The sequence below is a fragment of the Bos indicus x Bos taurus genome, chromosome 16 (assembly GCF_003369695.1).
Source record: "Bos indicus x Bos taurus breed Angus x Brahman F1 hybrid chromosome 16, Bos_hybrid_MaternalHap_v2.0, whole genome shotgun sequence".
NCBI classification, from domain to species: Eukaryota; Metazoa; Chordata; class Mammalia; order Artiodactyla; family Bovidae; genus Bos; species Bos indicus x Bos taurus.
In genome coordinates, this window is record NC_040091.1 from 55,317,270 (window position 1) to 55,345,153 (window position 27,884).

Genomic DNA, 27,884 nt, shown 5'->3' on the forward strand with positions numbered 1-27,884 from the left:
TCAATGTCACCAATTTGAGATTTCTCCTCTTGTGGTAGGTTGTGGTAGCAAATGGGAGAGGCTGACCCCGGCAGGTGTGGGATTGGTAGTGGGTGTGTCATCTACCCAGAGGTGGTATTATTATACTAGAAAGGTAGAGGGGTGAGCAGATGAGCTGAAGGGAGTAACTGAAACAGGCTTGGGCCATTAGGTAAGGCTGGCCTAAAGTGATTTCTAGGAACCTGGGTACAAAGCCAAAAATAGACAGACCTGCTAGGATGCCAGTGAAATACAGGTAAAGGAGGGCAGCCCAGAGGTGGAGGAGAAGGGGGAGGAGAGGATGCAGGAGAGGGTACTAGTCTCCTACTAGGCTTCTACATAATCTCCAAACATTTAACTGGGTGAACCGACTCCATTTTAAAGGATGAGCCTTGAAAGAAGCTAGCAGTCAATTTATTTCAACTGTTTTATTTAACATGCCCTTTCCCAATATATTTTGCACGTTAAACTTCAAACAAAAACATAACTTCTGGACTTCTGTTTGTGTCCATCCTGCAAAGTATGTAGATTTGTCCATTGATATACCTCCAGGGAACTAGTCAGCCTAATGACTGAGCCCCCACCCTCCCCCAATTAAGCTTGTTTCTGAAGAAACTACCAAATAAGCATGAGCATAGCGCTAAGGAATACTGAGTTTTATTTACTTTCTTATGGTATTTACACTGTTTTATCATGTATTTTCCTCTCTTCTTTTAGAAATCCTTAAATTCTTCTTTTAGAAATCCTGCTTTCATTTTGACAAAATTTAATGTCTTACAATGGAGAAGGAAATGGCAATCCACTCAAGTATTCTTGCCTGGAGAATCCCATGGACAGAGGAGCCTGGAGGGCTGCAGTCCATGTTGTCACAGAGTTGAATACGACTGAAGCAACTTAGTATGCAGCAATGTCTTACAAATACAGAGGTTCAGTAAAAGAGATACATACCTACCATCCTCTAGTTTAACACATGTCTTTAAAAATTAAGCTCATATTTTAACATATTCATAGCTCACTTCTTCATTTGAGATTCAGTCATTCATTCATTTCCTCAACATTTACTTAAATGATCTGTGACCACAGTGACTAGGAGTTGTTGGATAGTGAAGACGCAATGCTGAGTATGTTGTAGTCAATCTCCAGGGGAAGCAGAGGAGACAGACAAGTGTGCAAATATGGTCCTGAACAAATGGGACAGGATACAAAGGTGGAGGAGGGAGGTAATGACAAAGATAACTTGAAAGGGAAAGTGACATTTGAGTTTGGAGAGATTAGCAAGAGAAGACAAGGAGTGATATTTTAGGTAAAGAGAACTGCATACGTAAGGAACAGAAACATCATGACATGTAATACATTTGAGAAGAACCTTCATGAGAACGTTGAACATGAGGTGTTAAGTAACAGATGTAACTGGAATGGTGGAATAGGTCTAGATTGTCTGAAAGATGTCTTATGGTTAGGGTTGTGTGCTAACATTTGAACCTGTGCCAGACGGTACCCTTAAACAGGTATAGAGTTGGATAGGACATTTTGGAAGATAATTTTGGAGACAGTGAGAGAGACTGAAATGTGAAGAGATTGGTAATAAATATAGAGACTAATTAGAACACGGTTAAGGGGAGAAATAACGAAGGCTTCTTTAACCAAGGCTGAAACGGTGGAGATGGGAAGGAAGTGGCAAACTGCGCAGTGTCTTCCAGGTGCCCTCAGGGAGACTAGGCAAGATGCTGACACAGCGCTAGTCTCTGCTTTCTCTCTCTATCATTCCTTCAGAAACTTCCCTGTCATGTTTGTTCTTCAATGTGAAGGAAAGGAGCTGCGTATGAAGTGTTCTTTGTTTTTGTAGAGAAGGCAGCTTAGTTACTGGACCTTACATTCTCACTTCCTGCTCATTTAGTGATAACCAGGGTGTCCCTAGACAATTGAATAGTGCTCCTGGATCAGCTTCTGCTTAGTTCAGCTTAATATATTGTGGTTTGAACTCCATTAATAATCAGACTTTCAGAGAAAGTGACCAAACCAATTGATCTTTTAACCAACTTTGTACCTCAAAGTCAGCAACTTTTAAGAGAGACAGTGTTCATATATCATGGGTGTTTTCTCTGTAGTGTGCCTTTTCCCCTGACTTGGTAAGGAATATTTTCTCTGACAGTTTTGTATCAGCAAGTTATATAAAGGAGGACATAATAAGCTACATGTATTTGGAAAGTTACACAAAGATAACGAAGAGCTGTTTTTTCTTCATGATGCTTCTCATATTCAAGCATGGCTCTGTTTCCATGACAACCACACCAGTCCAGGCTCTCATTTTCTCGCATTTGGCATTCTGCAAGAGCTTTATAACTTGTCTGCCTTTGATGTCTTCCTCTCTTAAACTCCCTTGCCCTTGGCTACTAGATTAGTTGTTCTAAAAATTGTCTTCACTGTATCTTCACCTATCTGTTGTCCGCTATAAGCACATTCTCTAGCATTTCATTTTCATCATAATCTAGCCTCAGATGTACCTACTGCCTCAACTGTGCCCACTGGGCGTGTTACCACACGCTGTCGTGTGGACATCCTAATTGTCCCACTCATGAGGTAAGATCTCTGCCATAAAGTCTATGATGCCGTTGAGGGTAGACAACACATTATGTGCTGGTTTTGTCATCTTTCTAGTACCTAGCACAACCCTGAGACCATGGTATACACACAGAGAATGGAATATTTCCTGTTTCAGGCCTTGCCCTTGGGTTCATTTATTCCTTTCTATCCCCACTGGGCTTAAGGGCTACTTCTGATTGTTTTGTGTTCAACTTCCTTCTCTTTCTAAAAGTAGTCAACAGTTATATAGCATATATTATCCACAGCTTGCAGGACACTTTAAAAACCATTATGATATCTTTGTTTTTAAATATAGAAATCTCTCCTTTACCAAAAACCACAGTGACTCAGCTATTTGCATGTCTAAAATGGTTTCTGCATTTTTCTGTGGCCAGTCTTTATAATGGTTATAGATTAATAGTAGGCTTTTGGGAGGCATAATATTTGTTATTAATCATGGTATTGCTGTAGTTAACCAGGTAGACCAATTTAGTTGGAGTATCTATCATCTCTTTCTTTAATGTGTATAGGCATAGGTTTGGGGGAAAAAGACAACTTGACATTCATAAAGGATACATTCAAAGATGCTCTTAAATTTCCTAATTTTTTAATACCTCTATGTTTTTTTATTCAGTTTATTAATAAAATTGAGATAAAGTAACCATCTTGCCCTGAGAACATATAATAACTGAGAAGAATGAGACTATAAGCTAAGGTTACTCACCATCTGCTACATGGGAGTAACTAAATTCATTCCTTAGCAAACTCATAAGGTAGTATGTTGTGGCCTCATGGGGTCTTTCAGAGAGCTGAAGCAATAAATATTAAATCTATAAATGTCAAAGAGTCACTTTCATTGACTCTTGGTTGCTAAACAAAAGAGAGATTCAAAAGGCCCTGTGAAATAATAATCTTCTAAAGTAAAAATGAGTGAATGAATGAAAGAAGCTAAGAAAAGAACCTTATTTTATGGTTATATTTTTCTAATAGCTTGTCAATCAAGATAATTTAAAAGCTCTCTCTCTTCTCCCCTGTGAGCTTTGCCATAGTACTTTCTAGTTGCAGAGAAAGATGATACATAAGAAAGGAATAAACAATTTCAAATAGTAATAAATGTTATGAAAGAAATAATACAGAGCAATCTAAGTGTTACAACTATCTGCCACTAGATAATCTGGTAAGAAAAGTCCTCTAGGAGCAAAATAACATTTGAGTCAACTGTTGCCGTGGAACCAACCATATGTAAATTGGAGGCAACAGCAAGTGCAAAAGCCTTGAGGCAGGAAAAGCTTTATATGTTCGAAACAGAAAGGAGGCTAGTGTGACTAGAGCCCAGTGAGTGAGAGAGCAAGATGTAAAGAGGATGGAGTTGTGGTCAGAGATTTAGGCAGGGGCTGAATCAGTAGAGACCTATAAAGAACAGAAATACATTGGCATTTGAGTAACATGGAAAGCCAGTGTAAGTTTTAATCAGGAAGAAATTGGATGTGTATATGGTTTTAAGACATTGTTTTGATTGAGGAATTCTAGCGTGTGGAATGTAGATTGAAAAGAGGCAAGAACAGAAACAAAGAGACTAATTAAGATGTTATTTCAAGCCCAGTCAGGAAATGATGGTGCCTTAGATCAAGGTAGTGACAATTAAGATGGAAAAAGAGGACAGATTTCAGATAGTTTTGTGGATAGGGCTGCCAGGACTTACAGATAAATTGGGTTTAAAAGGTAGAAGGGAAGTGAGAAATCAAGGATGTTGCAGAGATGGAGCAAACTGATTTTTCAAACCACGAGCAAATCCTTTATTTTAGCAGTGATGATTCTATAACATATTATGGGAATGAAGTGAGGTCATGCGTGGAAGCAGATGATACAAGGTCTGGCCCACAGTAGGAACTTACAAGGTTTTTGTTTTTACCCTCACCTTGGGATATTTTTATTAGGAGCTTATAGTCTCACAATACTATTTATTTTAGTCACCAGATTTCAAAAGCATATGAGTAGAATATCCATTGGTGAGTGTGATGTGAGATTCAATCATTCATCAACTCGGTAAGTGTTCCCTGAGCTCCTTCTATAGGCAGTTCCTCTACTGAGTGCTGGAACATTCTGGTGAGGGAAACTAATGCAGTTCTGGAACTTTTCTGTCTGGCAGGGTTGAGATTTCCCTAACAGTATAATTATACAATTAGTTATTAAATCACATCTGGGATGATTAAGAAGACTATCCAAGTATACTGTGAGAACAGTTCTTCATAATTTCCATGTGTGTTAGTTGCTCAGTCGTTTCCAACTCTTTGCAAATCCGTGGACTGTAGCGCACTAGGCTCCTTGTCCATGGGATTCTCCAGGCCAGAATACTGGAGTAGGTAGCCATTCCCTTCTCCAGGGGATCTTCCCGACCCAGGGATCGAACCTGGGTCTCCTGCACTGCAGGCAGATTCTCTTCATAACTTCCATAGCTCCCTAATTTACTTCATTTATTCCCTTGTTTCATCTTGCATATGACTACCAGTGATTCCTAAACCCATCCATTGGCTCCATATTCTATTTCCCCCAGCCTATGGAACATCTCCAATGGATTGCCACATATTCCTCACTACCGATTTCATCCTCCGTACTTTGTCCCCAGCACTTTCCCTATTGATTAATGTTTTTACCAGCATCCCAGTTTACCAAGCTAGAAACAAACATTAGCAACTTCATAGTATTACTATGGAAAGTGGGACTCAAAGAGGTTAACCTTCCTAAAGTCATGCAACTAATTGGACCTGGTTTTAAATCCAGGTCTCTCTGATATCTCAGCTTTTGTTTTCTCTGTGACAACAGTTTGCAGGATTGTTATAATTTTTAAAGAAAACAATTGGAGGAAAACATTCTAGAAAGAGGGAATAATCCTTTATAAGGCTCAGATGGACTTCCTGGTGGTTCAGTGGTTAAGACTCTGCTCTTCAGATGCAGTGGGCATGGGTTCGATCCTTGGTCAAGGAACTAAGATCCACATGCTATGTGGTACAACCAAAAGAAATTGAAAGGCTCAGAAATATTAAAACATCAATGTCTCTATCCAGAGAAATGCTTATCTATCCCTCCCATGAATAATATTATTTTGTCCATTTCGAATGCTGAACCATTTCAACAAATAGTTATGGAATAGCCACTGTGTCTTAAGTAATTGTCTCTATTAAGTTTTTAGGACAAAAAGAAGGCCAATAGATGATACCTATCTCTAAGTGTCTCAGTAGGGGAGAAGGACCCTAAGTGTTGATTTTGATACTTAAGGTAGCAGCTCATTGAAGTATAAGACTACAAGTGTTATGAGAGATATAGCAAAGTTGGAAAGAGACCAAGCAGAAAGGCCACGCACCCCAACCCCAGGATCGAGGGAGGGTTCCTGCCGGAGGTAATACAAGAGTTGACTTTTAACAAATTAGGAAAAGGTAAGTGAAACTAGAGGGGAAGCACAGCTCAAGAAAAGGAGAGAGCAAGAACAAAGATATTAAGGTATGCAGTTACCTGCTGTGTAGAGGGAGGGTGACTTCAAGTAACTTGAGTATCACAGATTATAGAAGTCCCAGCATGTCATATTAAGGCTGAACTCAAATCAGAAGCATTGGGAATGAAGAAGAGAGGATAGTTTTGAGAGATGATGAGGAGATTAAATCAACCAGACTTGAATGATGGGTTGAGTGGGAGAAGTGGAGTTAAAAAGAGGACTCTAGGATGACCCCCCAGAGAAGGCAATGGCACCCCACTCCAGTACTCTTGCCTGGAAAATCCCATGGATGGAGGAGCCTGGTAGGCTGCAGTCCATGGAGTTGCTAGGAGTCAGACACGACTGAGTGACTTCCTTTTCACTTTTCACTTTCATGCATTGGAGAAGGAAATGGCAACCCACTCCAGTGTTCTTGCCTGGAAAATCCCAGGGACAGGGGAGCCTGGTGGGCTGCCGTCTCTGGGGTCGAACAGAGTCGGACACGACTGAAGCGACTTAGCAGCAGCAGGATGACCCCCAGGTGTCTGCTAGGGTGATTGGGTAGATGAGGATACTGTTCACTAGGATGGGAAATGTAAGAGGAGGACCTGCACTGGGGAAGAAATGGTGACCTTGGACATGCCAGGGTGAACTTGCATGTGAGGCTGCCTTTGCCCAGGAAGAAGGGATACATAAACTGGGAGCTCTGGAGAGAGGGCTGATCTCGGGATTGGGTTGTCCAGTAGTCAAAAAAAAAAAGGTATGGGTAAGATCACCAGGGTACAGTGTACATAAGTTTATGTTTTTGTCATTTCTTTTAGAACCAAGACATGTTAGTCAGTAATTTATCTCCAATTAAATAAATAAAATTTTTAAAATGACACATTGGTAACTCTATGTGACTATGACTGTGAAAATCCTGTAGTTTCCACTGGACTAACTTGACTAGGCTGTAGGATCTAGCCTCCACCTCCTTCTTTGTTTCAAATAACTCAAACTAGACTTAAAATACTTATATATCAGATGTGTAAATTATAGTTGCAGGTGCCATTTAGTAGCTACATGGTCTTGAGCAAGTCACTTTACTTCTTTTTTAAGCTCAGATGCCTCCTTTGTAAAAATGGGTGTGTGTGTGCTTAGTCGCTCACTTGTGTCCGGTTCTTTGTGACCCCATGGACTGTAGTCCACCAGGTTCCTCTGTCCATGGGGATTCTCCAGGCAAGAATACTGAAGAGGGTTGCCATGCCCTCCTCCAGGGGATCTTCCCAACTCAGGGATCAAACCCAGGTCTCCCACATTGCAGGTGGATTCTTTACCTTCAGAGCCACCAGGGAAGCCCAAAATGGGTGTACTTGGTTGTTAAGATTAATTGCAGTAATACATACTGTAAGGCCTTGGCATAATTCACGGCTGTTGTGTGTGTGCCAAGTCACTTTAGTCATGTCCAACTCTGTTCAACCACATGGACTGTAGCCTGCCAGTCCATGGGATTCTGCAAGCAAGAATACTGGAGTGGGTTGCCATGCCCTCCTAAGGGGATCTTCCCAGCTCAAGGATTGAACCTGCATCTCTTATGTCTCCTGTATTGACAGGCAGGTTCTTTACCACTAGCACCACCTGTGAAGCCCAATTCATGGCTGTTATAGGCTCCAAATAAATGGATGATAATAATAATAATAATAATTTTTATTATTTATACTTTCAATCACTTAAATGTTTATCAAGAATTTGTGATGTGTAAGTTGTTTTGTTAGGATTTGCTTGAAACAAATATGTATGTGAGGTAGGGGAAGGAGCCCACCAAGTAGGAAAGACCCTCACACACTTGTTCATTTATTACCATCATCCTGCAAGACAGCTTGTGGCAACACTCAGGTATACAGGGCTGAACATGCAAGGGAGGTGGAGAGAAAGCCAGTCACCTTCAGTGGAAGTAAAGGAAAAAATCACCTCCACTCTCACCAGCTTGCTACTTCTGAAATTCTACTGAATCCATTCGAAGTCATGAGTGGGAAGAAGGGAAGAGGGAACTAGCATAGTCTATTAGCATCTTGATTTCAGAACATGGACTTAGCTGTTCAAAAAAAAAAAAATTGAATGTCCTCATCTTGACATATTCATTTTGTGGAAACAAATTCACTTGCTAATACATGAGCTGACCCATATAACTCCTCCACTGAAAATATTATTTTTCACAGTGACAGCTGTTAAACTACACCTAGCATTCTATGTAACACAAAGATTCCAGAGATAGAAAATTTAATAGAAACTGGAGATGGACCATGAGAAGGAGGAAGAGGCAATTCACAACTTATCAAGATGAATATAGCACCTCATTATTTTCAACAACAATGACAAAACACAGAAAAAAAGTAAAATGCCGGTCTAGCTTGAGATCATCAAGAAACAGTCTAGATTCAATATGTCATCATTTTAATCTCTATTTAAAATTAAAAGCAGACCTTTGGGGTTTCCCTGGTGATCCAGTGGTTAAGAACTTGCCTGCCGATGCAGGGGACACGTATTGCATCCCTGGTCTGGGAAGATCCCACATACCATGAGAAACAGTCCATGAGCCACAACTACTGAACCCACGGGAGGCAACTACTGAGGCCTGCACTCGTAGATTCTGTGCTCTGCAACAAGAGAAGCCATGCAGTGAGAATGCTCTGCAACTAGAGAGTTGCTGCCACTCAGCACAACTAGAGGAAACCTGCGCCAGAAACGAAGACCCAGTGCAGCCAGAAATGAATCATTAGGTTGGTGCAAAAGTAATCACGGCTTTTACACTGTTGAAGTTTGCCGTTTGATATTGAAGTACATTCTTAACTAAATGTGGTTATGTTATACATCATTTTAACGTGCATTTGTCACTTTATTTTTTTTTGCTAATGACTTGTTATTTGCTGTGTGTTTTGTATTTATTTTAGACTATAGAAATTATATTAGACAAAAAGCAAATTTGAGCGATTTTCTTATTTAAGTTCAAAATGGGTCATAAAGCAGCAGAGACAACTCGCAATATCAACAATGTATTTGGCCCAGAAACTGCTAACGAATGTATAGTGCAGTGGTGCTTTAAGAAGTTTTGCAAAGGAGATGAGAGCCTTGAAGATGAGGAGTAGCCAGCCATCAGAAGTTGACAATGATTAATTGAGAGCAATCATCAAAGCTAATCCTCTTAAAACTATTAATACACAAGAAGTTGCCAAAGAACTCAGCATCAAACATTCTGCTGTCATTCTGCATTTGAAGCAAATTAAAAAGGTGATAAAGCTTGATAAGTGGGTGCCTTATGAGCTGACCACAAATCAAAAAAATCATAGTTTTTGTTGTCTTCTCTTAATCTATACAACAGTGAACCATTTCTCAATGAGACTGAGAGGTGTGACAAAAAGTGGATTGTATACGACAACCAGTGAGGACCAACTCAGTGGTTGAACCGAGAAGAAGCTCCAAAGCACTTCCTAAAGCCAAACTTGTACCAAAAAATGGTCGTGGTCACTGTTTGGTGATGTGCTGCCCATCTGATCTACTTGAGCTTTCTGAATCCGTTACATCTGAGAAGTGTGCTCAGCAAATCAATGAGTTGCACTGAACACTACAATGTCTGCAGCTGGCATTGGTCAACAGAGAGGGCCCAATTCTTCTCCATGACAACGCCCGAGTGCATATCACACAACCAACACGAGGTTGGTTTATCAAAAGATAAACAGATTGAGCTAGGAAGTTTTGCCTCATCCGCCATATTCGTCTGACCTCTTGCTGACTCCAGCATATCGACAACTTCACAGGGAAGAGGCTTCCACAAAGAGCAGGAGACAGAAGGCGTTTTCCAAGAGTTCATGGAATCCCGAAGGATGCATCTTACATTACAGGAATAAACAAACTTATTTCTTGTTGACAAAAATGTGTTGATTGTAATGGTACCTATTTTGATTAATAAAGATGTGTTTGAGCCTGGTTATTATAATGACTTAAAATTCATGGTCCAAAACCACAATTACATTTGCACCAACCTATTAATTAATTAAATAACTAATTAAAAAAAAATCAGACCTCTGCTACCATTTATGCCTTCTGCTTCAATTTGAAAATAAAGATGAGCCTCACACAAACTGTCCAGAGGAGGGAATGAATGAGCCAAGTTAGCTTCCATTTTCAAGCTCATCACTAACATGGCTTCAAAAAAGCTGCTTTTATGTAGACACTGTGGCCTAGCGGCCAAGGGTGTAGCTTCTCTGTATGATTGAAGAAGAGAGTGCTTCTCAGTTCAAAACTAGAAGGCAGATGTGCTTTATTATCACAAGTGTGTGTGTTTAGAAGTGTCTATTATCAAGGTGGACTTTTGGAAGCCTCCTCTCAACTCAAATTTAAGTCTCTTAGGTTCATTCATATCAGATGGCAGGACCAGGCTTCAGACCAGTTCCATTAAAATGGTGGAGCACAGTCTTCCTTCTGAGAGGTTTTTTTTTTTTTTTTTTTTTTTAATGAGCTCCATTACCGAAAGAGAGCAAGTTACAGAGCAGGAAATGCTAGGTTCCTGCAGTGCAGTGGGGCTCTGGCTTCCTGGCTCTCCTTCAGGCATGTTTTATGATTGTGAGCAAGTCACTTACCTGCTATCTCAGTCTTTTCATCAGTAGGATGAATGTGTGTGTTAGACTTTGATGTTTCTAGGGTCTAAAAACATTGCATTATTTTATGATTCTGTTAATCATAAAATCATTATTTCATGATTCTAGAGTTATCAAGTACATTAGTGTGGGTAATACTTTATTGAGAAACACTGTCCAACGAAATCATCTCCTTGGAGCAGGAGGTAGGACTGTGAACAGTCTAGAATGGTCCAGAAACCAGCTCATAGGAGACCCAGTTATCAACAAGTATAATTAGCTTGAAGAAAAGGAAACTGACTGTGTTTAGATATTTTCACTAACATCGCATGGAAAAAAATCCTGTATCCTGTATTATTATAAAATTCATGACCCAGCTGAGTGCCTGGAAGTTTCAGGTTTCTCACTTACCATAAGTGGTCCTTTTTAAACAAATATAAAGGTCCAGTAATACAAATAGGCAGTCTTTTGAGCTAACTGCCAACAAAGATAAGGAAACAGAGCAAAATGACCAACTCCCAAAGAGACTGTAGAAGTTCTTGCATTAATAAATTATGACTTCTCTTAAATCTGATCACAAGAGTAGGTAACAAGGTAATAATGATACTGCCATGACTATTCAGAACATTATTGAATTGCTTTTGGTGGGGAAAAATTCTCTCTTCTACTAAAAAAGTAAAACAAAACAAAAAAACTCCTTTAAGATAGCTATGCTTAAAGTGTCACAAGAATCTAAACATTCCTAGAAAACTAGGTAAGTCTGTAATATTTTACAAGGATCTTTTTTCTTCTTTGAGTTCCAATAATCTTGTAAGCTGAAGTACCCATACCAGCCATGATATTAGTTAATTATGTATTTTCTTATTTTGAACTCTAATTCCTCAGTGTGTGAGTCCCAGCTACAAGATAAAGAGACTCATTTCCCTGTGATCCAAGTTGTATACTTGATCTCACTATGTTTCATTTTAGCCTTTTCTTCAAATAGCTTGAATAATCCATAAAGACAGAAGCAGCCTCTGATGTTCTTTCTACCTCCAGAAGCACAAGGAACAGTGCTAAACAGAACCAAGACTTGAATGGCAGAGTGAGTTGTGGGGTTTTTACAGTTCCAAGATACCATACTGCTGCTGCTAAGTCACTTCAGTCGTGTCCAACTTTGTGCGATCCCACAGACGGCAGCCCACCAGGCTGCCCCGTCCCTGGGATTCTCGAAGCAAGAACACTGGAGTGGGTTGCCATTTCCTTCTCCAATGCATGAAAGTGAAAAGTCAAAGTCGAGTCGCTCAGTCATGTCCGACTCTTCACGACCCCATGGACTGCAGCCTACCAGGCTCCTCCGTCCATGGGATTTTCCAGGCAAGAGTACTGGATCGGGGTGCCATTGCCTTCTCCAAGATACCATACTACTCGATATTATTTATTTTTGTTGGATCTTAAAAAAAACATGAAAGTGTTAGTCACTCAGTCGTGTCCGACTCTTCCCAACCCCATGGACTATAGACCGCCAGGCTCCTCTGTCTATGGAATTCTCCAGGCAAGAATACTAAAGTGGGTAGTATCCATTCTTGTTGGATCTTAGGAACTTGCCAAACTGTTGAGGCCTCAGCTTTTTAAAAGTAGTCTAGAAGACAAAAAAGAAATAGAGAATTGAGTTTTTGAAGTTTTACCTGTCCTAGTTGAGAAGAGCATGGATTCTTTCGCTACTTATTATTCGCCATCTAAATCTCAACTAAAGAGGCAGTTGGTCTTACAGGAGCATCTCTCATTGGTATTTGGGTAACTGTCTGTTAAAACATCCAGAGCCTTTTGTCTTTCTAGACTCTAACCCAGGTGAAGACGATGCATTTTACACTTGCCCTCCTCTTTTCTTGACTTTCTAGAAAGAATGAAAGAAATTCTAGGGTTATCTAGTGCCCACCCTGTGTTAAGCACTAGAAGATAATTCCTTTCTTTTTTTTTTATTTTATTTTTAAACTTTACAAATTGTATTAGTTTTGCCAAATAACAAAATGAATCTGCCACAGGTATACCTGTTTTCCCCATCCTGAACCCTCCTCCCTCCCCATACCATCCCTCTAGGTCGTCCCAGTGCACTAGCCCCAAGCATCCAGTATCGTGCATTGAACCTGGACTGGCAACTCGTTTCATACATGATATTATACATGTTTCAATGCCATTCTCCCAAATCTTCCCACCCTCTCCCTCTCCCACAGAGTCCATAAGACTGTTCTATACATCAGTGTCTCTTTTGCTGTCTCGTACACAGGGTTATTGTTAGCATCTTTCTAAATTCCATATATATGCGTTAGTATACTGTATTGGTGTTTTTCTTTCTGGCTTACTTCACTCTGTATAATAGGCTCCAGTTTCATCCACCTCATTAGAACTGATTCAAATGTATTCTTTTTAATGGCTGAGTAATACTCCATTGTGTATATGTACCACTGCTTTCTTATCCATTCATCTGCTGATGGACATCTAGGTTGCTTCCATGTCCTGGCTATTATAAACAGTGCTGCGATGAACATTGGGGTACACATGTCTCTTTCCCTTCTGGTTTCCTCAGTGTGTATGCCCAGCAGTGGGATTGCTGGATCATAAGGCAGTTCTATTTCCAGTTTTTGAAGGAATCTCCACACTGTTCTCCATAGTGGCTGTACTAGTTTGCATTCCCACCAACAGTGTAAGAGGGTTCCCTTTTCTCCACACCCTCTCCAGCATTTATTGCATGTAGACTTTTGGATCACAGCCATTCTGACTGGTGTGAAATGGTACCTCATAGTGGTTTTGATTTGCATTTCTCTGATAATGAGTGATGTTGAGCATCTTTTCATGTGTTTGTTAGCCATCTGTATGTCTTCTTTGGAGAAATGTCTATTTAGATCTTTGGCCCATTTTTTGATTGGGTCATTTATTTTTCCAGAGTTGAGCTGTAGGAGTTGCTTGTTTCAGAGTGACTTGACTAGGTAGGTGATACTTCCTTTTCACAGAGGCCCAGAGAGTAGTAAGTACCTCACTTGTGTCATTCAGATAGTAAATGTGACTAATGGATGATATTTATAAGCAATGCTCTGCTTTGCTCTTAGAGATCTGTTTAATTCTCATTACTCTTATATTTGGATCCAGGCCAATCCCACAAGTCTAAACCCACTTCTGTCTGTATCTGTTGCAGACATGGAGACATGACTAGATCACCACACTCAGTGTGTTCCTCCTCCTCTTACCCTGCTTTACCTTTGTGTTTGAATGCCTCCCTCATTTGAAGTGTTTTCCTCCTGCAGATTGGGAAGTGTTTTCCTTTTTTCACCTTTGTAACCACACAATTGCACTCATCGCACACGCTAGTAAAGTAATGCTCAAAATTCTCCAAGCCAGGCTTCAGCAATATGTGAACCGTGAACTTCCTGATGTTCAAGCTGGTTTTAGAAAAGGCAGAGGAACCAGAGATCAAATTGCCAACATCTGCTGGATCATGGAAAAAGCAAGAGAGTTCCAGAAAAACATCTATTTCTGCTTTATTGACTATGCCAAAGCCTTTGACTGTGTGGATCACAATCAACTGTGGAAAATTCTTCAAGAGATGGGAATACCAGAACACCTGATCTGCTTCTTGAGAAATCTGTATGCAGGTCAGGAAGCAACAGTTAGAACTGGACATGGAACAACAGACTGGTTCCAAATAGGAAAAGGAGTTCGTCAAGGCTGTATATTGTCACCCTGTTTATTTAACTTATATGCAGAGTACATCATGAGAAACGCTGGACTGGAAGAAACACAAGCTGGAATCAAGATTGCCGGGAGAAATATCAATAACCTCAGATATGCAGATGATACCACCCTTATGGCAGAAAGTGAAGAGGAACTGAAAAGCCTCTTGATGAAAGTGAAAGTGGAGAGTGCAAAAGTTGGCTTAAAGCTCAACATTCAGAAAATGAAGATCATGGCATCCGGTCCCACCACTTCATGGGAAATAGATGGGGAAACAGTGGAAACAGTGTCAGACTTTATTTTTCTGGGCTCTAAAATCACTGCAGATGGTGACTGCAGGCATGAAATTAAAAGACGCTTACTCCTTGGAAGCAAAGTTATGACCAACCTAGATAGCATATTCAAAAGCAGAGACATTACTTTGCCAACAAAGGCTTGTCTAGTCAAGGCTATGGTTTTTCCTGTGGTCATGTATGGATGTGAGAGTTGGACTGTAAAGAAGGCTGAGCGCCGAAGAATTGATGCTTTTGAACTGTGGTGTTGGAGAAGACTCTTGAGAGTCCTTTGGACTGCAAGGAGATCCAACCAGTCCATTCTGAAGGAGATCAGCCCTGGGATTTCTTTGGAAGGAATGATGCTAAAGCTGAAACTCCAGTACTTTGGCCACCTCATGCGAAGAGTTGACTCATTGGAAAAGACTGTGATGCTGGGAGAGATTGGGGGCAGGAGGAGAAGGGGACGACAGAGGATGAGATGGCTGGATGGCATCACTAACTCGATGGACGTGAGTCTGAGTGAACTCTGGGAGTTGGTGATGGACAGGGAGGCCTGGCGTGCTGCGATTCATGGGGTCGCAAAGAGTCGGACACGACTGAGTGACTGACTGATCTGATCTGATCTGAACCCCTGAAGTAACTATGCACTCAGCGTTCTTAATTACAGTTTCATAAATTAAGTCAAGTATGCTTTTCATTTTACAATGGAAATCTATTTATGTCCTGCACATGGCCACAGTCAGTGGAGTGGCTCAGGAAGCACACTCAAGCCCAGAGCTCTAATTAGGGCGGCACCACCACGCACCCGCTTCCAGCGCCCCAGCACGAGGCCGCTGTTCTTAGATGATGCTTTGGGACCGCTGCCTGGCCCTCTTTACCTCTCTCTCACTCTGCCTCATAGGATGACTTGTCCACATTTCCCATATTATCTTCAGTTTGCTGTTGAACTTTGCAGAATTTTCTAAAAAATCTCCTAGTATAAGGAAATATGAGAAATCATGTATTATTAACTGGTTAATGCAGAAGAGTTGCTTTTCTATCATTTGTTTCATTTTTGGCCTACTGTATAACTCAAAAATTTGTCTTTCAAAAGTTTACTGTATTTATTGCTGAATCTGATGAGCAATAAATAATTTACTTGGGGAGTTGGGGAGGCATAAGGGGAAATGCTCACTGAAATTACTCACTCTTCTAGGGCTTCAGAAATCACTATTTACATTCTTTCTTTTTACCAAGTGATAATGTACAATAATTACTTTACCTGATGCTGATCAACAGCCTATTAAGGGGCAACCAACCTGAAAACAGTGAGATCATTGGCAGACAACGGACACCTGCCAGGCTTGGTGGGCCTTCTGTACCACATCTTCCCACCTGGCATTTGATATCACCACCTTTGCCCTTTCCACCAACTTTGCCATGTTCTGGGTCCATGGCAGTGTTGTGGTCACTCAGTGCTGTAGCTCCCTCCTCATCTTCATCCTTACTCTCTACTGGCCTGTCCGGGGAATGAAGCCCTAGGACCTAGTTCCGACCAGGAGCTCCACCTTCTCCACCCACCACTGTTGCCAGTTCTGCACCTTCTGGTTCAGGATCTTGCTTCAGGGACCGGTAGGAGTAGTCAGCTAGACCTGCCCCCATGTCCTCCTGCTCCTTCCTCTAATCCCCTGTGCCTTCGGTAGGGCCCCAGTGTGATCCCAGTTCCTCAGCCTGATTGGAGGAGGTGTGCCCTGGACCCAAGACACGACCCGCTATAAATACTTCTGCCATCCCAGCAGGAGTCACCTAGAGCCCCAGGCTGACTGCGCCTTTTCCCTCTTCAAGAATAATAGGTACATTAGGGGAAGAATGATGAAGAGATTGGGAAAACTGAAACATATTACCACCTGTTTGTAGTGCTTTTTACACAGCATCTTGTTAAATATACCTACGTGTTTGAAGTGTAACCTGGTTTGCTCATTAAAATATCATATTTTAATTATTACACTTAATATTTAATTTACACTTAATTTCTTTTGTGTGCATCAGAGCCAAACCCTAGAGTTCCAAAGTCTTTTGATTACTTTTTTACTTCTTTTTTACCAGAGTTCTTTTGGATAATAAATTTTTTGTTTCTGGTTTATATAAATTTAAAATAATGCTTCTGCTAGTGTTCTTTGAAAGCAAGTCACATACATGGGAGCAACTCCCCTATCCTTTAAAAAAAAAAGTCGATCATAAAAATCCTTTAAGCTAAGGAGTCACTGAATTCTTCCTTCTTGTTCAAGTCAAAATATTCCCTTGCTCTTAAATGTGAAGTTACTAAGGCAGTGCTCTTCACACAGTAACACAGTCTTTTCAAACAAAGCTCATGCAGAACTCCACTATGTAAAGAAGATAAAAATGGAGCTGTTTCTTATGTGTGGGGGTGGGGGGTTGTTTGTTTTGATGGGGGGTAGTTAGGGATATGAGAAGCCCAGAACCTCTTCCTTCTTTCCTCCTTCTGGCTGAACCAACTGCCATCCTGGGTAACCTATCAGACATTTTCTCCAAATCCTTAGCGATCTGAAATATATATATATATATTTTTTTTTTTCTAATGGCTTTGATAATTTTACATTATAATCTGTATATTTTTTGAGAAATGATTTTTGGAAGAAATAGAAGGGTTGACAGCAATATATACATATCTTATTTAAGATGTTTTGTTAATTAATACTTTACATGTTTAACCAAAATAATGTTCTCCTGAAGTTTTAGAAAAAGAAACCAAACAATATTCTGTTAAAGAGGGCAACATTTCCCTTAATCTTCAGTTCTGTAATTAATGTATTTTGGTAATCACGATCGATCGTGATTTATGTCAATAAATGAGATCCGTAACTCTTATTTGTCAGATTAAGAAACTAAGACTGAGAAGGAACTTGCCCTGGCTCTCCGAGCCCCATTACTCTGTACCATGCTACAGTTTTATATGGAGAAGCTGGTCTGGTATTCATGACCAACTCCAGAGATTTAGCACCAAGATTCTGGGTATGTGTTAGTTAATTGTTAGGATAAAGTTAAGAAACTACACTGAGTGGGGATCTTGTCCTTTTGCCTTGATTTTGCGACAACTGATCATTCACACCAAGGAAATTAATGTAAAACTGCAATACTGAGATTGTAAAATTTTAAACTATGGATAACTCTCAGTTATCTTATTACAAGACAGGACTAGACCAGAAGGTATTAAAACAATGTTTAGAACTATTAACTGAGTGTTTATCAAAGTCTTTAGATTAGGAAAGTTATTTCTACTTTGAGAATCTCAACTTTAATAGTTCCTTAAAGGTATGCTTTTATTATGATGATGTAGGTTTTTATGCTTTATCATATTGTATATTTATAAAAATCTTCATTTTTCACTGTGTTGTACACCTGAAACTTATATAATATTTTACATCAACCATACCTCAATAAAAAAAAATTTTTTTAAATCTTCCTTTTAGTTGCAGCTAGCCTTCCCAAAATGCTGAGTTACTTTTGCATATCCTAGCACTGCAAAAAGTCATTACTGCATAAACACTCCAACTTGAGGGTGTGTCATTTCTTGGCTGCTCGGTCCTTGCTCTTCTGTCCATACTTTGTCATCTTCCCCTAAGCCTCTGTTAGAAATTTCAGTGATCTAACGAGGATTGGAGCCTCCCACTTTAAATATGTGGTATAAAATCAGACTGGTATCCATCGTTATGAGAAAGCAGGAGTGAGTAAAGGTCAGTCTTTTAGCCGGCAGGCTGTCTGATTTTTCTGTGAGCATCACATGTTGGGAGAAGCTAGTTCATCTGTCTGTGGGTTTAGGATTCAACAGCATAAGCTGTCAGCCTAACACTGATTGAAGGTGGACTGGGAGGGGAAGTGCATCTGCCCAACGGCTCGCCATTGGCTTCCTATTACAGCATTCTCCCCCGAGACACAGTCTGCATGCTCATTCACCTACCTCCTTCTCTTCCCTCCCCTTCCTTCCCTACCCCTTCATTACTGATTCACAGCGAGAGGCAGCAGCAGCAGCAACAGCAGCGCTGCTTGTCACGAACCAAGGATTGCAATGAGCTCATCCTTTTCTCCTTGCAGCTTCACAACTGCCCTGGCTTCCTGGCTACCGCTGCTGCTGTCTCTTCTTTCTCTCTCTCTCTCTCTCTCTCTCTCTCACACACACACACACACACACACCGTCTCACACACACATATGCACAGCACACACTCACACACACTCTCATGCTAGACCCTTCTAAGCATCTTGTCCATTTTTACACATGTATGTGAACTCTCCTGCATCACTCTTGGCCATTTTCTTGCGTTTGATTGCTTTTGCCATTTTTTGTTTTGTTGTTGTTGTTGTTGTTGTTTTTAATTTAGATCAGCATTTGATTTCATTTCCAGTCTACTCTGGGGCTCTCTCACAGTGGATAATTTAACCAAAATGTTTTTCTCGTGGAGACGTTAGCTGGCAATTCCCACCACAGACTGGTTTGTGCGTGCTCCCGGGGAGACCGAAGCCTGGCTCCCCTCCCACGGCAGTTCTCAAAATTGTGGATAAGAGATCCCGCTTTCTCATTCTGGATACCTACTTACTGCTCATGGAAGAAGGGGTGCCCTGCCCAGCCCCAGCTGCTAAGCTCACAGCTCCCGTCAAAAAGTCCCAGGACATGCACGACGAGAGGAGCAAGCTGGTGAATGAGTATGCGTGTCGAGTGCTGGAACTTCTGGGGATGGGGCATCGTCTGTTTGTGCCTCGGCTTCTGGCGGTGAGACTGTTTTTCATTGAACTTCATTTGTAGAGAATCTGCCACCCTCTGTGAGAATTCCTTGTATCCCCGGAAGAGGCTTGTGGTCTCCTATTTCCTTCCCCACTCTACCGGGAAGGAAGTGCTGAGTGGCCACTGCCCTGGGGCTCTGTCCGAGCCTGGTCCACGCCACTCCTTAATTGACTGGAGGAGATATGGCTCTCCTCTCTGAGCCCACATCAGTGGCATTATCTCTCTGGCAGCAAAAAAGAAAAAGGTCTTATGGCTGGCCAGGCTCAGCAATAAAGCAGGATACCCAAGTGCTTAGTGGAGGCATTCTGTTATTTATGTCTCCAAAGGGTTAAATTTTACAACAGACATTATCCTGACTTATCTAGACTATGTGTGGTTTCCTTTCTAACCTCTCTATTTGATGTCCAGTTTGATTGTTTTAGTAGGGAATTTTATTCCCTAAAAATCATTGATTAGGAAATTACAGATTTCTCCCCTGGAATGTTTGAACTGTTTATCTGGAACCAGCTTAGGGCTGTTGGGTCTGTGCTGAGTCTGGGAAGTCTGATTTGTTTTTTTTTTTTAAAAATTAATTTCCTGAAGAAGAGAAAAAAAAAAAATCACTCTTCCTCACTTCCTGTCAAGGGTTAAAATTAAATACCCACAATCACTGGTGCAGGGTTCTTTTTAGCAGTTTGAGAACTATACCTAGCAACTGTTCTATAATATAATTGGTCTACAGTAGTCCTATACCATTATTTGGTAATTGGGCAAGAATAATTTCACTCTGTCTATTTTAAACAATGGAGTTTAATACCATTCTAGACTGTTCCTTCATTTGGTTCTGTCATATTTGAGTCTTTTCAGAAGTACAAGATTGACTTGACTGAATTTAACTCTCTCTCACACATATCTCCCTCTAGTATAGTTCATCTTTGTTTATACTTATCTTTACAAGTATTAACTCAGTCTTAATGTATCTATTTGCAAATAAATAGGATCTCTCCTATATCATCATAACAGACATGTTAGGTAGCTGTGCACGTAAGGGGTTTCTCACCCTGAAGAAAGTCTATTTATCACTGCAAGGTGAAGTTGGATGCAGTGACCAGCATACAATTATAGGGAAGGGGGTGGTATTTTTTGAGAAATACAGTTCCTTTGTAATTTAAGAAAGAAGAGCTCAAAATATATGTTTCAATGCCCAGGTGAGGTCGTCAGCGCTCACTTGAATTTTGTTTCCCTGAGTTACATTTTTTTTCTTAATAAAGGAAAAAACTGAAGAATCATGATTCTATTAAAAAGGATTTTTTTTAAAACAGTGAAATAAAAAGCATTTTAGGAGCTTTGACACTGAGAAGTGCTAAAATATATTTCAACAAATGATCTGCTTCTCTTTAATGAATCAGTTTTTTATCTAACGCATTTCTATATCCTTACAGACTGCTTAACTTTGTGTCTCACAGGCTTCACTGATAACTTTACAGAGATCTGATACTGCCTTTCGTTGGCATTTACATTTTTAGCATTTTGAAGGGAAAGATGAAATCGATAATAGGAAATATATCTCATACCTACATCTTTATCAGGGATGGCTTTAAATTGCCTGTAGTGTAGAATGATTGTCAACAGTAAAAGCTGTAATCTTCACAAGGTTCACATCTGTGGGGGGCTCATAGATATCTATATGTTGCAACTGTACAAAGTTGGCTCGGTTGCCAAATTAGGTACCCAAGTAGGTACAGCCCTTATGTTGTTCTGGGCTCGAACATTATAGGTCATAGAGCCACTTGCAGTCTATGTGAAAAGTGTATGCTGAGTTATCTGTAGGGCCCTTTGGAAATCTCTGACTTTATTACACAGCTTAAAAGATTGTTGATAGAATTAGGGTACTCTACATTCTGAGAAATCACATCACATGCCCTTTAATGAGCAATATGGCTATGAATTGGGATCAGCTATCCAATGAGTTATTATTCAAAGTTTAGTGTGTACCAGAGGGATGTCCAGTTGTTCAGCCTTGTGTTATTGGACTGCCTAATGATATGGGATTGATGGTTAATCTGCCCAGGGGGGTCCTAAGAGGAATCCTGCCACGTGCAATGTTGTAATCTTTCCATTACCAGTGAGGGAAGGAACTGAAGTTTAGGTTTTTAGTCATGTTTTCAATATGACTATGTAGGGGCTGCTGCTGCTGCTAAGTCGCTTCAGTCGTGTCTGACTCTGTGTGACCCCATAGACGGCAGCCCACGAGGCTCCCCCGTCCCTGGGATTCTCCAGGCAAGAACACTGGAGTGGGTTGCCATTTCCTTCTCCATTGCATGAAAGTGAAAAATGAAAGTGAAGTCGCTCAGTCGTGTCCGACCTGTGCGATCCCATAGACGGCAGCCCACCAGGCTCCTCCGTCCCTGGGATTCTCCAGGCAAGAACACTACAAATCCTGTTTTGCATTTAAGATCCATGTAGTATTTTTTTCATATGAGGCCAGTTGCTTTTATTAATGAAACAGATCAAATTAAATGAAGATTTACCAAGACAGTGTTGTGGATTTGAACTCTGAGCCTTATATTTTGTTCCCTGAGGCACAGAGGGACCATCGAACTACAGGAACACCAAGCACATTTGGAATTTTTGCTTATGGTCCCTCAAAGGTATACTTAGTAAAGAATAATTTCCCTTTAATAAATCAAGTACCAGTGTTCCACTTTAGATATTACCACAAGACGTAGATTCTGTGTGTAGACCCACCAAGCATACGTTTCTTTGGTGAAATTAAAATACCGAAGCAAGGGATTCAGGTATCCTAGATACCAGCTAAGTAATGTCCTCTTCTAAAGCCCACACTTCCAAATGATTCTCAGACCTCCAGAAACTTTGCTCAATGGAACGGAAATCCTGTTAGACTCTATGCCTCAAGGAAGAAAAAGCCATTTGTGGTGAATATAGTGAAGGTGAGAAAGAGAACTGTGCCTACATTTTTTCCCCCAATAATCCTCTAAAATAATCAAATCTAGATTTTGCTGCTGATAGAGGCCTTTAAAGAAAGATTTGTCTTTGGAGAACAGTGAGAGGTTTGGAATAGAAGCATCTGGAGCTAACACTCAAATGTTAGAACTGTTCATTACCACCCACCCTGCCTTCTTCTCTCTCTCTTGTTTTTTTAATCACTTGAAAATGTGATACTCTTGCACTGAATTTTTCAGTGGGAAAAACACTCCCAAAATGGTATTAACAGTGGCACACAGCCAGAGTTCATACTCCTCTGTAAGTGTGTGAAATTTGGAGAAAGAGGAGAGAAGCTTTTACTCATGTTCAAAATCTTCCTGTCCTCCTAGATTTTTTTTTCTTCTTTTATATGACATGGGAAATTATTATCAGATCATTATATAACATGTCAGTGTTGGCTATAGTTTCAGTACTGGTACTCTGGGCCCTGTGCATGGTGAAACTGGAGGACTCTCAGGCCGAGGATTGATATACATCTATAGCCAAATGCTCCCACTGTCCCTCCAGTAGCCATTTAAGGTTTAATTTTGATCAGATTTCTAATGCTGTCAAACTGTATCCTAGTTGTGTTTTTTTTTTTTTAATTTGTAAACTTCCTTAAAACATTAATTTTAAGGAAAGAATGAAAAAGCAGATGAGAACATTTTTCTCCCATTTTTACCTGTTGTTGATTGCTGCAAGGATTGATCACTCACTGAAGAGACACTATATTGGATTGGTCAAAAGGTTCATCCAGGTTTTTCCGTAAACCCGAACAATCCTTTTGGCCAACTCATAAAAGAAGTTAAAGACTCAAGTATAAAGGTTGCCATGTTGGGACTTTGCTGGTGGTCCACTGGCTCAGACTCCATGATCCCAATGCAGGGGACCCGGGTGTTTAGGGAACTAGATCTCCCATGCCACAGCTAAAGATGCCACATGCCACAATGAAGATTGAAGATGCTGCATGCCACAGCTAAGACCCAGCACAGCCAGATAAACAAATAAAGATTGTTTTTCGTTCATTCGGTAATGTCCAAATCTTTGCAATCCCATGGACTGAAGCCCATGTATACTTCTGATCAGTTCAGTTCAGTCACTCAGTTGTGTCTGACTCCTTTGCGACCCCATGAATTGCAGCACGCCAGGCCTCCCTGTCCATCACCAACTCCTGGAATTCACTCAGATTCATGTGCATTGAGTCGGTGATGCCATCCATCACCGACATCTCATCTCATCCAATGAGATGCCATCTCATCCTCTGTCGTCCCCTTCTCCTGCCCCCAACCCCTCCCAGCATCAGGGTCTTTTCCAACGAGTCAGCTCTTTGCACGAGGTGGCCAAAGTATTGGAGTTTCAGCTTTAGCATCAGTCCTTCCAGTGAACACCCAGGACTGATCTCCTTTAGAATGGACTGGTTGGATCTCCTTGCAGTCCAAGGGACTCTCTAGTGTCTTCTCCAATATCACAGTTGAAAAGCATCAATTCTTTGGCACTCAGCTTTCTTCACAGTCCAACTTTCACATCCATACATGACCACTGGAAAAACCATAGCCTTGACTAGACAGACCTTTATTGGCAAAGTAATGTCTCTGCTTTTCAATATGCTATCTAGGTTGGTTATAACTTTCCTTCCAAGGAGTAAGCGTCTTTCAATTCATGGCTGCAATCACCATCTGGAGTGACTTTGGAGCCCCCCAAAATAAAGTCTGACACTGTTTCCACTGTTTACCCATCTATTTGCCATGAAGTGATGGGACCAGATGCCATGATATTACTTTTCTGAATGTTGAGTTTTAAGCCAACTTTTTCACTCTCCTCTTGTACTTTCATCAAGAGGCTCTTTAGTTCCTCTTCACTTTCTGCCATAAGAATGGTGTCATCTGCATATCTGAGGTTACTGATATTTCTCCTGGCAACTTTGATTCCAGCTTGTGCTTCTTCCAGCCCAGCGTTTCTCATGATGTACTCTGCATATAAGTTAAATAATCAGGGTGACAATATACAGCCTTGACGTACTCCTTTTCCTATTTGGAACCAGTCTGTTGTTCCATGCCCAGTTCTAACTGTTACTTCCTGACCTGCATATAGGTTTCTCAAGAGGCAGGTCAGGTGGTCTGGTATTCTCATCTCTTTCAGAATTTCCCACAGTTTCTTGTGATCCACACAGTCAAAGGCTTTGGCATAGTCAATAAAGCAGAAATAGATGTGTTTCTGGAACTCTCTTTCCATGATCCAGCGGATGTTGGCAATTTGATCTCTGGTTCCTCTGCCTTTTCTAAAACCAGCTTGAACATCTGGAAGTTCACAGTTCACGTATTCCTGAAGCCTGGCTTGGAGAATTTTGAGCGTTACTTTACTAGCATGTGATATGAGTGCAGTTGTGCGGTAGTTTGAGTATTCTTTGGCATTGCCTTTCTTTGGGATTGGAATGAAAACTGACCCTTTTCCAGTCCTCTGGCCACTGCTGAGTTTTCCAGATTTGCTGGCGTATTGAGTGCATCACTTTCACAGCATCATCTTTTAGGATTTAACATAGCTCAACTGGGATTCCATAACCTCCACTATCTTTGTTCGTTGTGATGCTTTCTGAGGCCCACTTGACTTCACATTCCAGGATGTCTGGCTCTCGGTGAGTGATCACACCATTGTGATTATCTGGGTTGTGAAAATACATCTGATACCCCCCCGAAATATAAAAATCAATATGTATCTCAAAATAAGTCCTGCATCTCCTTTCTAATTTGCATCTGATAATCTTTTGACTTTTTAATAGTGGGTATGCTTGAAGTAAGCTTCCCTGGTGGCTCAGATGATAAAGAATCTGCCTATAATGCGGGAGACATGGGTTCAATCCCTGGGTCAGGAAAATCCCCTGGAGAAGGGAATGGCTACCAGTATCTTCTCCAGTATCTTGCCTGGAGAATCCCATGGACAGAGTAGCCTGGCGAGCTATAGTCCATGGGGTTGCAAAGAGTTGGACACAAATGAGAAACTCACACTTTCAGGCAATCTGGAGCTTCACTAACACCAGCGGTGTCTTGAAAAGGGCAGTCACAGAGAACTCTGAATTCTGGTTTCCAGAGACTTCATTTGAGTTGGGCTGTATCTTTCTTCTTTTGTATGATCTCAGAAGCTGGACTTGAAACTAGGCCTTGGGCAGTATTAGAAAATTAGGTGACCACACTGCCTGCAGGCGATAGACTGTTCCACACCATTGTGGGTCATCTGTCTGTAAGTAACTAGAGGTTAGTTGCACTGACAATAGAAAAGGTGTGCTTAGAGGTTTTGAATGATGAAGAAAGCTACCAGTCCTGTTTCCCTACAAACTCTATAAGCAGCCTGTCTTGAATTTTCCCAACAATTACCAAAGAGATAATCATCAGAACCAGTGTTACAGGTGAAATAGGATGTGGTATGTCTGGTATAACTGGTAGGTGGATGCTTTCTCAATAATTCAGCAGTTGATATTTCAGTTGAAGAGGCCCACTTTTGGGCTGAATTTGTTTCCAGGAACTGCCTTTCCCAGTTAAGGTGAGTTGATAGCACTTTATCCTGCTAAATATTCTCTCCACTACTTATTGCCACCATCTTTCAGTATCTGTGAGGGAGGAAATAAGTCTGAGGTGTACTGAAGCTTGTTTTTTCCCTTGGCACTGTTAACCTGGCTCTGTGTTCTGATTACTAGTTTACGGATCTAAACTTGGGCCAACCTAGTCCCCTGTGAAAATGCCTGCTGTGTGAATTAATATTTTATTTTACATGTTTCTATTTAAAAGAGAAGCGAAGGGGAGAAAAAATTATATAGAGAGAGTGAAAGAGAGACGAAAGGAGGATTCATTCAGTTATTCAGTAAATTTTAGTTGAGTACCTCCTATAATCTAGGCATTAGTCTTACCACTGTGAATACAGTAAAGAACAAGACAGGTAAGTCCCCTTTCTTTAGGATGAAAGCAAATGAAAAACTATAAAACGACTGGATGAAGAATGACTTGATGGGCTAGGAGGAAGAATTTAAATGCTCAGAAAAGGTCTAACTCAAATCTTATATTTGTGCTAAAATCTCAATCACAAAGTTATTATCATAATGAAGATGAGGGAGAAAAATATTCCAGACAGAGATAACAGGCAGTAGCCTTCAGTTAGGAATGAACTCAGTGTGTACAAAAAAAAAAAAAAAAAACCAAACAAACCAGAAAGAAGGCTAGTGTTCTTGGAGCTTGAGACCAAGAAGAGAGATGCAATTCAACATCATGTTGAAGGGGAAGGCAGGGCCCCAGATCATAAAGGGTCTTGCAGGTAATGGTAATGGTTTGGATTTTATTCTGAGCATAGTAGGGACCATTGGAGAGCTTTACACAGAAGAGCAGCATAATCTGAAAAAGGATCTAGCTGCTGTAAGGAGAGGGAGAAAGAGGGAGACCAGTTGGGAAGTTACTGAATGACTCAGCTGAGAAACAACAATGGCTTAGACCAGGGTGGTGGTGATGACAACTCATTATGAGCAGAATTCCTCTGACTTCCTCTGTCTTTCAATGTAGTTGTTAATCAGTTTTATATTTGAATTTAAATAAAGTAAAATTTGAACTTGCACGTAGTTCTGTGATTTCTAGCTACCATAATTTTTTGTTTTAATCATTTTCTTTCTGCCATTTTTGACAATTAAGTGCTGACTCTTAACACCTAGTTTCTTTTTGACTTGGCCTATTTCAGTGTACCCAGTATGCCTCAGTCTCATAATTTGTGTCTCAGTATTTGCCAATGATTACATGTAGTTGTTTATTAAAACATTTATTGCCTTTCTTGTTATAAGATATTTCCCACAGGAAATACAGCAAAATATAAAGAAGAAGAAGAAGAAAAAACTATAACCTCACTCTTCACCATTTTCTTTTCTTTCCTTTCAGTCTTTTTTCTGTGCGTGCATATATTTTCTGTGCATGCATATAAGTAGTTGTTACTTCTTAAGTAAATTTTGCAAAAGTAGCTTTCCTAAGAAGTTCAGTAGTTAAGTGGTTTGCTTCATTTACTTTTTTAAAAGTCTTTAAGATATGGAACAATTTCTTATTTGCTATTGTCATTAATTGAAAAGTCATTCTCTCATTAGGTGTTTGTTATGTAACTCTTCTGTGCTTTAATTGTACTGTCTGTGTCTTCCCAGCTTGGGGGGGGGATAAAAAAAATCCTTAAAATGCCCACCAAGTTAAAATCACAGATGTGTCCCAGAGTTCAAATTTTTTCCTTTTTCTGGCGGGTTTTTTTTTTTCCCCCCCAGAGCCATAATGTGGTTAGCTTTGCCAGGATCCATCATTCTAATCTAGAGGTTATGTAAATTAAATATGTTAGCTTGTTAATTAATTCCATTGTCACTTCTAGGATTTATGGTGACTTATTTCAGCTTATATAAAGCAGTTAGAAATCTCTTCCTAAAAATTTTTGGACCTCACCTAGATCTTGGCCAATAAAAGTTACATTT

At 40.5% G+C, this 27,884-nt stretch overlaps 1 protein-coding gene across 3 annotated transcripts in view; it reads left to right on the forward strand.

Annotated features, from left to right (window-relative positions):
- Positions 1–27,884, forward strand: part of RABGAP1L (RAB GTPase activating protein 1 like) — a 740,636-nt gene that overhangs the window by 558,654 nt on the left and 154,098 nt on the right. Inside the window, exon 1 of one of the 3 annotated variants that reach the window (XM_027565385.1) lies at positions 18,609–19,432. The exons of the other annotated variants lie outside the window; for them this stretch is intronic. Coding sequence (XP_027421186.1) covers positions 19,265–19,432 — 168 coding nt within the window. The 5' untranslated portion in view covers positions 18,609–19,264. Of the gene's footprint in view, positions 1–18,608; positions 19,433–27,884 lie in introns of those variants that run through there. 3 annotated transcript variants of the gene reach the window in all.